Raw genomic sequence first — 14558 nt, 5'->3', positions numbered from 1 at the left:
TCTTGCCTCCATCTAAATCTTTTAACTTTTATATACTTTTATGTTTCAGCATTTTATTGTACACTGCCCAGAGTCCCTCTCTGAGGGAGAGGGGTGGTTCAAAAAAGTGAAAAATAAATAAACTCTAAAGTGCATTTCGGCTATGTGCATTGTTATTTCTCCCATGTTCACTCTATTTGACCTCAATGAGTAAAGAGCAACCATCTCTCTTGGGTTCAACTTTAGCCTGGCTCTCTCCATCCAGGCCCTTGCTGCCTTCACTCACCGCTTCCAACGTTGACTGTATCACCAATGTGACCTAGACTGGTGATGTTCACAATGAGAGGTTTTTTAAAATATCTCCCCTACTTCTTATACATTATTTATTTTAGCTTTTGGTGACTTTTCTTTTGGTCTTGATGCCTCTGAGTAATCTAAAATGCATAGGAGACTTTGAACGGAGATATCAACATAGCCACATTTTAGTTTTGGAGAACTTGATTTTGTGTTTGTGTGTGTGTGTGTGTGTGTGTGTGTGTGTGAGAGAGAGAGAGAGAGAGAGAGAGAGAGAGAGAGAATAACATCCCATAAAGTTCTGTTCAGTACATCCTTAGCAGATGGGAGTTATTCTGAAATTCAGGTCTCCCCTTCCATTTTTAAAAGGCAGATGTCCTTTCCAGAAGTTTTCTGATTGTAATCCTTAAATCAGAGAGAAATATTGGCTGCCCTATTTTTGCCCCCCCCTCTTGAATCTGGAGTATCATTACAGCATTAGAGAGTTGGCTAGAACAATGCTGTCTGCTATCAATCAAATGGCTTAGAGGAATGGTGGAAAAGAATGTTAAATGTGATCCTGCTGTGATCACTAAAAAGATCTCTGTCAGAATGCTTCCGTGCCAGATATTATGCAGACACTGCTCCCATATTCCTGCAATGTTCTTGCCTTTTATCTTGTTTTGCACAATTCATCTGTATCTTGTCCCTTTAACCACCTTACTAGTTCATATAACTCAGTTGGATTCAGCCTGAGGAAAAAATTTAATTAACTATGCTTAAAGAATAAAGGGGTCAGAAAGGGATGTTGGAAGGACATATTGGCATTGTCAATTTTGCATCTGTCTTAACTGTGCATTTTCTACGCCTAGGTGTGCTAGTAAAATGAGGCTCCTGATTAATTGTGTGAATATTATTTTCTACCTCATAAAAATCAGCAACTCCTCAACAGTGTCTTCTCTCACATGTATAAGCACACATACACACATATTCAGCAGATTCGAATAGGGTTTTTTAGCTTTAATCTCTGATGATTACTTCTTTGGCAAAGATAAGTGGAGATCACTGGGAAATAGTTTCTGGAGAATAGGATTTTAAGAGATCATCCAAGATTTGCTTTAGTTCTTTGTTGTGTAATTTGTAGCTAACACATGCATTTCATAGAACCAGCAATGGTGATCATAACTCGGTTTCTATTCGTGGTAATGGAACAAGTAGGTTAATTTGGTCAATGATATTACCCACTAACTTAGATCTGTTCTTTCAATTATCTTACTGAACACAGACTCTATGTTCTTTTAATTATTACAAATCTTATCAATACATATGAATTTTATGTCAGAAAAGAGGATATCTTTACCTTTAAGTTTCATTTTTTCCCCCAGTGCTCTTTTCATTGTGAGGAAAACAAATTTCATGCATTTTCAAATTGTGTGTTTAATTCTCTAGAAACAGGATTGGCCATTGCACAAATTGGAGTGTTCTGCCATGTGCGTATTTGGACAGAATTGGAATCCCTCTGAGACAGTCAGACTCACAGCAAGGATTCTTGCCAAACAGGTGAGCTAGTCTGAAATATTTGTTTTGCCTTGCTTTGTCTAAATGGATAGGAAAGAAGAAAATAACTCTGTCAGTAACAGATCTCTGCAAAATTTATTTCCTAAGTTCTTGCTTATAACTGTTGATAGTTCTTTGCTGAACCTCTGAATAATACATTACTTAAGAATATTTTAAAATGTTGCATCTTGAAACAGTCTCTGTCTTTCCTATCTGCCAAGTTGCCTCCTATTGCCCTCCCTCTTACAGGATTCCATAAAACATCAGTCTGGGTTTGAGAGTACTTGCTTTAGTCATGAAGTTGAAATTTTGAGCCTGCTGTGGTTTCTCTACAAAAGTAGTTGCTTGGGATCTGGGCTGTTTTTTGCATCACTTAAAAGACATAAGTTATTGAGGAACATGTTCCCCAAGGTAAAGATAACTGTTTTCACTAGGAAAATAGAGGTCTTTGAAATGACCTTTGTGACAACCTGACGTTGCCAGCTGAGACATCATAGCTTGGTTTTAAAACAGAACATAGAGAAGATTTGAGAAAATAGAATAAAAGGTAGATGTGAAGCACAGTCTGATTAGATCACTAAAAATAATGGTCTTGCAAGTGAAAGGGTTTAAATTCTAGAAGAACTGCTTTATACTTGGAAAGAGAAGCAAAAGGAGAGGAAAAAAAACCAGAAACCTTTATACTATTTGCTAGATGATTTTCACTGCTACATTGGTCATATTTTATATAACTTGAAGATTTTCCTTTTCTTTACAGTTCAGACATATAGAAAAACCTGCTGAGTACTATACTTCCATTAATGGGTCACATCCTATATCAGAGTGGCTTAACAAAGATGAAACCATTGGAATATTCTGTATCTAGAGTAGACCCAATGACACAACGGGGTCTAAATTAGCTAATGCATTCTTAATTTGTTTTAGGATTAATGGATGTGTTCCCATGGGGTGACCCAGTTTGGCTTTAACCCACTGAAATTTGCTCAAAAGTGAACAGTTCAGAAAAGCTCAATTCCGTGTAAAAAAAAGTATTATATTAAAATATGCCTTCTTCCTTGGTTTTCGAGATAACTGCATGAATGGGCATATCTTAGTCTATTTTACCAAGCAAGGATAGCAGCTTAGTAGAAGAGAGGTAAAAGGGAGCCCAGAGAATAGGAATACCCCATCGGCATCAAAATACTTGGACAGTCCTTCCTATATACCGGTAAGTCTTGGATTGCTGAGAAGCATGACTCAGCATTTGTTCACAGAGAAAATTGGCTGGCTTGCACATTTCTAAGGGACTATATTGTATGCTACTGCACTTCTCCAGTGTGCCCATCTTTGCCATTGAAAGAAAAATTAAACTCTGTAGACCATGGCCTTTGAAGAAAATCTATATATCTGACAATTGCTTATCTCACAAGAAAAATCCAGGTACAGTATAGAGAAAAAATGCTGAAGGCCTGCAGGCAGGGTTGTCTGACTGATTCTCTTCTCCTCTGCTCCTTTCTTTTCTCTTTCTCCTTTCCCCTTTTTCAAATTAAAGCACAATCTACTGGTGATCCACAAGCAAAATTAGATGTTTAATGATGAAAAGTCATTGGAATAAATCTGGGCTTTTATAGCTTGCAGGGAATGGGAGGGGGCCCTACACGGAATATGAAAACTAAATATGCAAACTAAAGTCTCCAAATCTCAGCTGTTGGGCCACCTGCAAACTCACATTTAATGGCCAAGATTACAAAAGAGTGGCCTTAGGCCAATGTTGGAGTGTTGCTTTTGAACTCTGTCAACATCGAGATTATTCACTTTCCTCAAAGCAAAGTCTGCCTTCTGACTGCTTGCTACACACACACACACACACACACACACACACACACACACAGAGCCGCAAATTTGCAACTAAAACAAGGGAGAGTTTTTGAATCTACTCCTTCTATATATGTGTGTGCAAATTCCAGCATGAGCTTTGTGTCTCTTATTGGCTTATATCCTGTAGGAGGTCATGGCAAGTAAACCTGTTCATCCCCTCCTCTGCAGTCTTTACTGGGCAAGATGATTGTTACAAGTGACAATTGCAAATAGACAAAGAAATATTTTGAACTTTTTTCTCAACAAGTCATTTTCTCTCCCTCCTTTTTTGCACCATTACCAGAAAACACACCTGGAAAGGACTGAATCAGAGAAACTCCTTTCTATAAAAGAATTTGAATCCCGTAAGTAGAAATAAAGGAAACAGTATGTTGATTTTCAAAAGGCTTTTCAGAAAAAAAGACCACTATATATATATATATATATATATTGCCTGGAAAGGGGTATTATGAGAAAATTGTGAGACATTTGAAGTATTGGCAGAAGTATCTTCTGAATATGCAGCAGATGAATATGAATTGCTGCCTATTTTTATATCATTCCCCCCCCTTTCCACTTGGTGGGATCCACAACAAACTCTAAAAATCCAAAATGTACACATGAAAGATGGCAGAAGTTTTAGCTTTTGTGTGACTGGGTCCCCTATTGTCCCCTTTGAGGATGGCTGTGCACTCAGCCTCCCCTTCCACTTAGCAAGATCTCCTGATCCTCGGAGCATATGAAAGCATCTCTGTGGGCTGATGGGAGGATGTAAAAAAGGAAAGTCATTTTCTCCTGACCCTCATCTACAGTTGGATATCTGGATCTGGTCCAATAGTTGAAGTAATCAACAGTCAGAACTATATTGTTGATCTCTTTGATTTTGGCATAGCATTAAATATAAAAACATCCATTTTGCATTGTTAACCATGATTTAGAGTGAGGCCAAACTCTTTAAACAAACTGTACTTAAAAGTATGACTTGCTGGGATGGTTTGAACAGAGCCTATGAAGAGCAGAGTGGCAGAGTAAACCCCTACCCTGTCCCTCTCAGATGATTCTACCAGATGTTATAACTTTGGGAAAGATAATTAAAATTCCAGCTTATCAATTATGTCATTTCTACTTGTCAAAGAAAATTCCTGGCTGAGGGTAACTTTTGTGGACATTACTGTTGTGAAATTTTAAAACAGCTAGTTTTGTTATCACAAGGCATAGAATTGCATATGGTACAGTGTTTTGATAGTGTCTCTGAGGCTAATTGTAAGGTCCACTGGTATTTGTTGTGTATTATTGCCATTCAGATCCGACATGTGTTTTGTGATTTTCACTTTCTGAATGTCCCTAAAGAAAACTAAGGAAATAACTGCAATGAACTCTTTTTCTGTATGTTTGGCGGTAGTGTTGTTGGAGAAAAATCAGTAAAGGAATTTCTGATTGTATTTTTCCTACAGCATTTACGGCTTTTATTTTCCTCTGTCTTCTCACTTGGCCTTGCAAAGACAAGATGAGGTTTGTTTTCCAGATGTTTTTCAGATGTCACACAATTTATTATAGGCTTGTAAAGCCAGGTCAAATATGCATGGACCTGTTCAGTAACATACCATTGCCAAGATCATGAAACAAAGAAAATAGGGTACATTTATTGTCAAGCAACAAGAACCTAGAACTTAACACACTGTGCTGTAATTGTCAAATACAAACTCCCCCAGCTTTCCACTAGTTCTAATATTCTGACCAATTTCTTCTTGAACCCTTATGAGTGTGATTCAAGGTGCTGGTGACGACCTGCAAAGTCCTTTATGGCACAGGACTGGGTTATTTGAGGAGTAACCCCCCAATTACATCTACCCATCCCATTAGGTCCAACAGAAGGGGAACGCTTTGTGGTCTGTCATCTGAGACCCCAGAAAGAGTAGAACAGATCAGGTAGAACAAATCAAATGGAGAGATGTGTCTGTGCCACCAGGCTTGGGGATTTGGCTGTGCAGCAGTGCCTGTACAGTGGTTGTGTTGAGTATAGATTAATTTTTTTAGACCTTGGTTACGGATTCTGTTACTAAGTCTTTTAGATGGTTTTGTGGGCTTTTTATATGTTTTAAGATTACACTTCATTCTATTGTAGTTTTTAATTGTAAGCCACCCAAAGTCAAGGATTTAAAATGGGTAGCTACATAAGTTGAAATAATAAATAAGAAAGCACTAACACAGAGTTGAAACTATAACATACTTACTAATTAATGGCTGCTATAAAAACTCTGGCAATGCTCAGAAGCCTGTGTTAAAGCACTTACTAGTATTCAGATTGCATCTTCCATGGTATGTATGTATGTATATCTGAGAGAGAGAGAAAACACCCCCCTCCACATTGCCCTATGGCAGAGATAGAAATAAAGAAAGCTGGAAGAGTTGGCTCAGGATTTGGGTAGAGCAGGGCTTCTCAACCTTTTCACCCCTTGTACCACTTTTAGGATATGGCAACATCTGAGTACCAGCAGTCACCTAGCAAGCTGTCAAAAACTTGATGACCAAAAAAAGAAAAGGAAAAAAGTGATGAAGTACAGGTAGTCCTCGACTTACAACAGTTCGCTTAGTGACTGTTCAAAGTTACAATGGCACTGAAAAAAGTGCCCCCCAAGCCACAGCTGAGCAAGACACCTGCCTGCCCGCCCGGCGGTACTCTTCCTCCTTTCTGAGGTTTTCATTGTTGTGAGCATTTCTGTTGAGGATTGGCAGTGGGGGTGGGGTGGGGGGTGTTTGGTTTTGATTCCCCCCCCTCTGCTGGGTGGTTGCAGCAGGTTTGGGTCACTTCACATGACCCTGGGACACTGTGACCATCATAAATATGAATCAGTTGCCAAGCATCTGAATGTAAATCACAAGACCCTGGAGATGCTGCAACATTCCAGCTGATTGGTGCTTCTTCTGGGCTCAGCAAAAGCACCAGGATCGGCACTGAGCTCCAGCTGTATCCTGGCGCTGATCCTGGTGCTTCCGCTGAGCCCTGACAGCCCTGCAGCTCCAGCCGTCTCTCGCTCAGGCTTGTGCGGTGCTGCCACCAGTTCAGCTCATTCCCCTCCCCTGCTACCACTTTTCTAGGATGGTTGCGTACCACCTGCCAGGTGCCAATGTACCACAAGTGGTACCCATACCACTGGTTGAAAAGCCCTGGGGTAGAGGAATCAGTTGATAAACTATTGCCCGATCTGCAGAATTAAAAGTCCCACTCAGGGGTTCAAGGGAAGAAGCTCCTTGAAGAGTGAGAGTTATGAATTCAGCTCAGATACGTTTGAGGGACAGTTAGACCTTAGTTGAAGCACTTTCACTTTCAATTTGTGTTAAATAAAAGTATCCCTGTGGAAAAAAGGGCACAATGCAAATACTTTAAATGTTTCTCAAGCATATTATAACATAAGCTTGGCTTAACAAAGAATTGTTCAAAATGTAATATTTTTACTTCTAGCTTTACTCATTTAGACATTTAGAACTACTTTAATAGATGTATTCTCAGATGGCACCTTTCAAGATGCTTTCTTCTATAATTTCATTTTGAAAAAAACAGCAACAGGTTATTAGGCATATAATTGAAGACATTTTTGGCATGTGTCTTTCAATCACATTCAAGTCTAGAATTTTAAAATCTGAGCAATGTTAAAATCTGTTTTCCTTTTGAATTCTCTTGCCTTTGGTGAAACGTGATTATTCACATCACTGGTATCAATTTAAAACAAAGAGAATTAATTTTATTACAGGATTAGCACATTTTTGGTTGTTATTTTTTTCCATTATTGAAGGTTGAGGAACAGTTTGGTTAAGTCACCAGGTTAGAGATTGTGAGTTCTAGTTCCATCTTAGGGGCAAAGCAAGTTGGGTGACTTTAGGCCAATCACTCTCTCTCAGCCCAAGGAATAAATGCAGTGCTTAAACCATTTATGAAATCTTGCTAAGAAAACTTGTCTAGGCATTCACTAGAACAGACATGTCAAACACAAGGCCCGGGGGCCGGATCCGGCCCGTGAAGTGGTTTCATGTGGCCTGCGAAGCCACCCTGGAAACAGTGAGGGAATGGCCCCCACTGCCTTGGCCCTGGCCCAGAGACCATCCTTCTGCCAGAGACCCTCAGATCTGTCCCACTCCTGCCCAGGCCCCCATAGGCACCCTTGATGCCAATGATGTAGAGCTGGCCATGCCCACCCAGTAGGCCATACGCACTCTAGCCATGCCCACCCAGTAGGCCACGCCCACCCTGGCCACACCCACCTGGCCCCCTGAGGGCAACCGCAATGCTGATGCGGCCCTCAATGAAATTGAGTTTGACACCCCTGCACTAGAAGTTAAGACTGATTCAAGGGTACGCAAGCGCACGCACGCATGCGCGCGCGCGCGCACACACACACACACACACACACACAGAGAGAGAACATCCTGGTTATTACACTTTTGCTGATACTTCTCATGTTCACAAATCCGGGACAAGGGAAAGATTGGAGTAACATTGTCTATTGCAGTAAAAGAACAGTACATGTTCTTTCCATAGAAACACAATATCCTGAGCTTGAGTTTACTGTTGAGAACAAGTGATCATTATGGTGTAAAAAATGTCCTTTCCTTCATAGATCTTGATAAGCTTGACAATGAAAAGAAGGAGCTGATTCAAAACGATATCTCTGCTCTTCACCACTTTTATTCAAAGCACATAGAATACCCTGACAATGAAGCTCTGGTGGTACTTTTTGGACAGGTAAGGTGGTTAAAGATAAAAGCAGGTTATGGACATCCTGTGACTTATGGTGCAGGAAATATAATTGCATAGGTACAAAACTGTGTTGACATTTCTGCAATTGTTTCTTGGCTCTCCTTCGGCGTGGACTGTGACTGCACTAATTTTTCAACACTGCAAAGATACTTTTTTTACTTCCTCATGTATTACATATATAAAAAAACATTTGGGTATATTAAATTTCAAATTCCTTCTTTTGGAAACATATCAAAACCATATCAGATTCACATATCATGTTTCAAGGAATTCTGCTAGGGAATTTTGGGATAAAATACAACATGCTTAAATGACATCAAGTGAGGTGTTGCTTTAAAACTGAATTTCTTTCCCCAAACACATAAAATATACTTTTTTATTTGTTAAGCATTTTAAACTTTCATGTTTTTCTGGACTGTTATCATTCCAGGTTCTTTTTTTTATATTTAAATGTTATGAATGAATGAATCAGATTTTTTAAAAAAAATTCTTCCCACCTTCCATCTTTTATGGTATTTGTGTGGTTTGGTCTGGCCCAGCTAGGCTATGCAGTTCTAATTTTTCAGACAAAATTAGATTAGAAACAAACTTTGCATAAGCTCCCTTATGTAATCCTGGTAGTTCAACAGCAAGGCTTAATTAAGAATAAGCAGTGTTATAATCAGATTAATCAGCATGGTACAGATGAATGCGATCAACTATCATGCAAAGCTAAGTAAGCCAGTGGATTTTTTATTTCTAAGATCTGAGTGTTTCTGTCTTCCCCTTCTCTCAGGTTAACTGCAATGGCTTCACAATTGAAGATGAAGAACTTTCACACTTGGGATCAGCAATATTTCCCGAGTAAGCTTTTGAGAAATAATACTGTATTCTTTTTTCCAATTTATTAATGCCATTTTCAATAATGAATGTTGAAAAAAAAATCTCTAGTTTACAGAGTTGAGCCACTAGTTCATATTTCAACTTGTACTTCAGAAACCATTTTCTTCTTTTATTCGTTTATAATATAAAATACAAAAATACAAAAGAAAATAGTGGGAAAATAAGGGAGGAAGAAGGGAATGGAAAAGTGTAGGGAAAAGGGAAAAAAGAAAGAAAAGGCTTTGGCTTCCGACTCTCTTTGGTGCAGTAGAATAAGATAATAGCATCAAACCTCAACTTTTTAGTTTTACATAGTAGTGTAAACTGGTCGTTTCTATAACATCAAACCTATCTAACAAACCCAAAATCAAAGCTTCATTTTTTCCACCTCAAGCACAAAGTCCAAAAGTGGTTTCCAAGTAGAAACAAAAGTAATTGTTTTTTTTAATCAAAGCAGTCAATTTAGCCATCTCTGTTAACTCCCATCAACTTTTGCATCCATTGTGGGAATCAAAGTGTCCTTCCATTTTTTTACCATTCTCAACCACTCCATGTTCAACCCAAGCAGCTGATTTTCCAAGTAGCATCTCTGCTTCTGGATTAGGAATAGCTGCTGAACAGAAGACCTTGCATTAGGTTAGGTTAGACAAAATAAAGTAACTTATTTATCTAACTTAGTATTGTCTACTTCCACTGGCAATAACTCCTCCAGAGACCTTCACTTGAGAGAGATGCAGATTGCACCCCCACATCAGGCTGGAAAATTAGCACATTTGAAATACTGGACAGAATTCTCCAAATACTTTGGATCAAATGGTTTGGGTGACACTCATCAGTTGGGAATGAGAGGGACTCAGAGAGACTCTGAGCTCCAAAAACTTGATATAAACCATAATAGATTCAATGGTCTCATAATGGTATATTACAGACTTTTATGGTAGTAGTCTACCTACCTAGACAGAAAGCTGTGATGTAAAGACATAATGTTTGATTTCTTTGGACCTCTGAGAACCTAGCTTTTAAACTTGCGAATAGATGCAAAAGAAGCATCAAACACTTTAAAGGCAAAACATAAATTTTGCATGCACAGGTCAAGGTCTCTAGCCTCTAGTTAAAATCCTCACCATTATTAAGGCTTTTAGATGTTAGATTCATGAGACCCGTTGTAAATTAAGATGGGTGATTTTGCCTTACGCTATGACTGTTGAAAGCTTTTTAATATTTATATGGTTGGGAGATAATTGAGTTGATACATAGGGAATGTGTATATGAATCCCATAGAAAATCAAGATGCTGAAATGTCAAAAAGAAACAGAGAAATAAAAGTTCCAGTTGGCCAACTGACCCATGGAGAAAATGGAATGAGCTTCCTCTTTTATTTGCTTAGCTTTTATAGTGGTGATCAAGGCACCCAGATGACTGATCCTGGTCCTTGACATTTTTGCAGTAGCCATTAAGTGAATCATGCAGTTGTTAAGCGAATGGCACAGTCATTAAGTGAACCCATTATTCTGAATGGGTGTTTTTTGCCGAAAACCAGCCAAATCAATAAAAACCATAGCAAATCATGGTTGTCTGACCACAGGATTCTGTAAGCCGGTTGCCAAGTGCCCAAATGTGGTCATATGACTGCTTGTTTCTCAATTTTTAGCAATTTGGAGCAGGACATAGACCACGAGGGAGACTACAAATTAATGACTTGGCAAAAGGAATCTTGAAGGAGATCATGTACACCAATGTGGCGTTGATGTTCATGTCTTGAAATATTAAAATCAACATTATCCTTTGGGAGTTGGAATATGGAACATGTGGTTCAACTATGATTGATTCTGTTATGGCTTATACTGATATTTAGCTACAGAACGTGTTGCCATAAAATAATAATTTCTGTAATATATTATCTGGGTATGGCTTATGACCACAATTGAGCCCAGAATTTCTGTTGTTAAGTGGAACATTTGTTAAGTGGGTTTTGCCCCATTTTACAACCTTTCTTGCCACAATTAAGTGAATCACTGCGGTTGTTAAGTTAGTAACACGGTTGTTAAGTGAAATTGGCTTCCCCATTGACTTTGCTTGTCAGAAGGTCGCAAAAGGGGATCGCATGACCCCGGGACACAGCAACGGTCATAAGTATGAACCAGTTGCCAAGCACCTGAATTTTGATCGCATGACCATGGGGGATGCTTCAAAGGTCGTAACTGAAAAATGGTCATAAGTCGCTTTTTTCAGTGTCGTATTTTGAATGGTCACTCCTTGTATAGAAAAGTTTCCAAATTTGCCACCCAACCAAAACCAGGCATAGTGAAATTACTTTAGTATAGTGGCTTCAGTGAGAAAGTTAACACACACTGAACTCTGTTTCTTTAAAGTAACTTGTGATTTTTAATTCATTTAACTTTATTGTATATAAACTTCATTTTCTAAAATAATCACTGGTGGCAACATATTCTAACAATTAAGCAAATTGTTACCTCCGCTTTACATTGTGCTAACCTTTTCCAGGGTTAGAAATATATCTCACATCTTTCCATAAATTGGAGTATTGCTTGTTTCTTTAAAAAAAATAATCTGTTTTTTTCAGTGTGGCACTTATGAACCACAGTTGTTGCCCCAATGTGATTGTCACCTATAAAGGGACCGTGGCTGAAGTCAGAGCAGTTCAAGAGATTGAAGCAGGAGATGAGGTGACTGAATATATGTAATATTTATGTGCTTATATGAAATGTAACAGCGTTCCGTGCGCCTTTGGTGTCTAGTCATGCCAGCCACATGACCACGGAGACGTCCTCGGACAAGCGCTGGCTCTTCGGCTTTGAAACGGAGATGAGCACCGGCCCCTAGAGTCGGAAACAACTGGCACGCACGTGTGGGGGAACCTTTACTTTTATCTATGGAATGTATAACAAATACATTGCACAGGGAAAGACCAAATGTTTTGTTTAGCTGAAATAAGTTGTATCAAGTTTATGGTATCTCATTCGCTTAATCTGGTTTTTAGTTTTAAAATACAGCTGGAATGTATTGACTCTAAATTTTGAAAAGCAGAATACAGAAAAGAGAATAACAGCTGGAAGGGACTTTGGAGGTCTTCTAATCCAATCCCTTGCTTAAGCAGGAGACCCTATACCATTTCAGACAAGTGGTTGTCCAATCTTGATAAGGTAGAAAAATGTGGGTTAGATAGCATCACCACCAGATGGATTCGTAGCTGGCTGACAGGCCGTACTCAGTGTGTGGTCCTCAATGGAACCGCATCTACATGGAAGGAAGTGTGTAGTGGGGTGCCCCAGGGCTCTGTTCTGGGCCCAGTGCTCTTCAACATCTTCATCAACGATTTGGATGAGGGGATAGATGGGGAACTCATCAAATTTGCAGACGACACCAAGCTGGCAGGAATAGCCAATACTCCAGAAGATAGGCTTAAGATACAGAAGGATCTGGACAGACTCGAACACTGGGCACTATCTAACAAAATGAAATTCAATGGTGAAAAAAGTAAGGTTCTACATTTAGGCAGGAAAAATCAAATGCACAGGTATAGTATAGGTGGTACCTTGCTCAATAGTAGTAACTGTGAGAGGGATCTCGGAGTCCTAGTAGACAATCACTTCAATATGAGCCAGCAGTGTGCTGCAGCTGCCAAAAAAGCCAGCACAGTGCTGGGCTGCATTAACAGAGGGACAGAATCAAGATCAAGTGAAGTACTAATATCACTTTACAATGCTTTGGTAAGGCCACACCTGGAATACTGCATCCAGTTTTGGTCACCATGATGTAAAAAAGATGTCGAGACTCTAGAAAGGGTACAGAGAAGAGCAACAAAGATGATTAGGGGGCTGGAGGCTAAAACATATAGGGAACGGTTGCTGGAATTGGGTATGTGTAGTTTAACGAAGAGAAGAGTGAGGGGTGACATGATAGCAGTGTTCCAATATCTCAGGGGCTGCCACAAAGAAGAGGGAGTCAAGCTATTCTCCAAAGCACCTGAAAGCAGGACAAGAAGCAACGGATGGAAACTAGTCAAGGAGAGAAGCAACCTAGAACTAAGGAGAAACTTCCTGACAGTTAGAACAATTAACCAGTGGAACAACCTGCCTCCAGAGGTGGTGAATGCTCCAACACTGGAGGTTTTTAAGAAGAGACTGGACAGCCATTTGCCTGAAATGGTATAAGGTTTCCTGCCTGAGCAGGGGGTTGGACTAGATGACCTCCAAGGTCCCTTCCAACTACTACTACTTCTTCTTCTTCTTCTTCTTCTTCTTCTTCTTCTTCTTCTTCTTCTTCTTCTTCTTCTTCTTCTTCTTCTTCTTCTTCTTCTTCTTCTTCTTCTTCTAATTCTTCTTCTTCTTCTTCTTCTTCTTATTATTATTATTATTATTATTATTATTATTATTATTATTATTATCTCTTCTTTTTTCTTTTTGTAATATATTTTACTGATTTTTTTAAAAAAACATAAATCACTTAATAATTGGTGAACAGTGTGTTGTCTAGGTTACATTTGTAAAACAATCATTAACAATTGATTTCTATAATCCATTATCCATAATCCTCTTTTGCAAACATTGAGTTAATACAATTCTTATTGTTTTGATAGATAAAAGTTAAATATATATTTTTCCCAATATTCCTAAAATAATAATCACATCAATATAATATTTCTTTTCCATCTAATCATTGTGGTTGCCTTATCATAGATCCTGTTACAGTCCTTATTTTAGTTTGTTTCTCCCACCAAATTTAGATATTCTTACTAGTTAAGATTTTGTCAAAAATTAATTACATTAAAAAATTTAACTCTATTTTTCCATGTGAACCATCTCACACTTTTACATTTCTTAAGGAATAGATAAAACAATGAAAAAAATAAAAGAGAGCAAGAGTAAAGAAACATAAAAAATAACATACTACTTAAAATATATATCCCTCCTAAGCTAATATATATTTATTTCCTAAATTTCTTATTCTTTTTAACCATAATTAAAAATATGTTTAATCTTTAAACATTCCATTTAATACATCTAGTCATCTAGTCTTTTAACTCTTATTCAAAACATTTTTTGTATCCATTATAATTTTCTTAAATTATAATTTTCTTAAATTCAATCACATTTAAGTATCTAAAACATTTCCTTTATTTCAACTTTTTTATATTATATCAAGAAAGAGAACAAAAAAGGGAAAAAAGGATATTATATTATTTAGGGAATTCATCCCTCTTAGAATGACATATATATTTCAAAACTTTTCTATTTCTTTAATCATATTCAAACAAATGTTTCTTTTTTAAGTA

The 14558-nt window shown here is 38.2% G+C and overlaps 1 protein-coding gene across 1 annotated transcript in view; it reads left to right on the top strand.

The window, feature by feature from the left end:
- The window catches only part of SMYD2 (SET and MYND domain containing 2), a 39715-nt gene that overhangs the window by 10100 nt on the left and 15057 nt on the right, over window positions 1–14558 (top strand). The window contains exons 3-7 of the mRNA XM_083348924.1: window positions 1702–1812; window positions 3950–4010; window positions 8262–8386; window positions 9177–9244; window positions 11847–11949. Coding sequence (XP_083205050.1) covers window positions 1702–1812; window positions 3950–4010; window positions 8262–8386; window positions 9177–9244; window positions 11847–11949 — 468 coding nt within the window. The remainder of the gene's footprint in view (window positions 1–1701; window positions 1813–3949; window positions 4011–8261; window positions 8387–9176; window positions 9245–11846; window positions 11950–14558) is intronic.

This window comes from Vipera ursinii (genome assembly GCF_947247035.1).
Source record: "Vipera ursinii genome assembly, chromosome: 1".
Lineage (NCBI taxonomy): Eukaryota > Metazoa > Chordata > Lepidosauria > Squamata > Viperidae > Vipera > Vipera ursinii.
The sequence above is the reverse complement of the archived record's forward strand: the minus strand, read 5'-3'. Positions and strand labels throughout refer to the sequence as shown.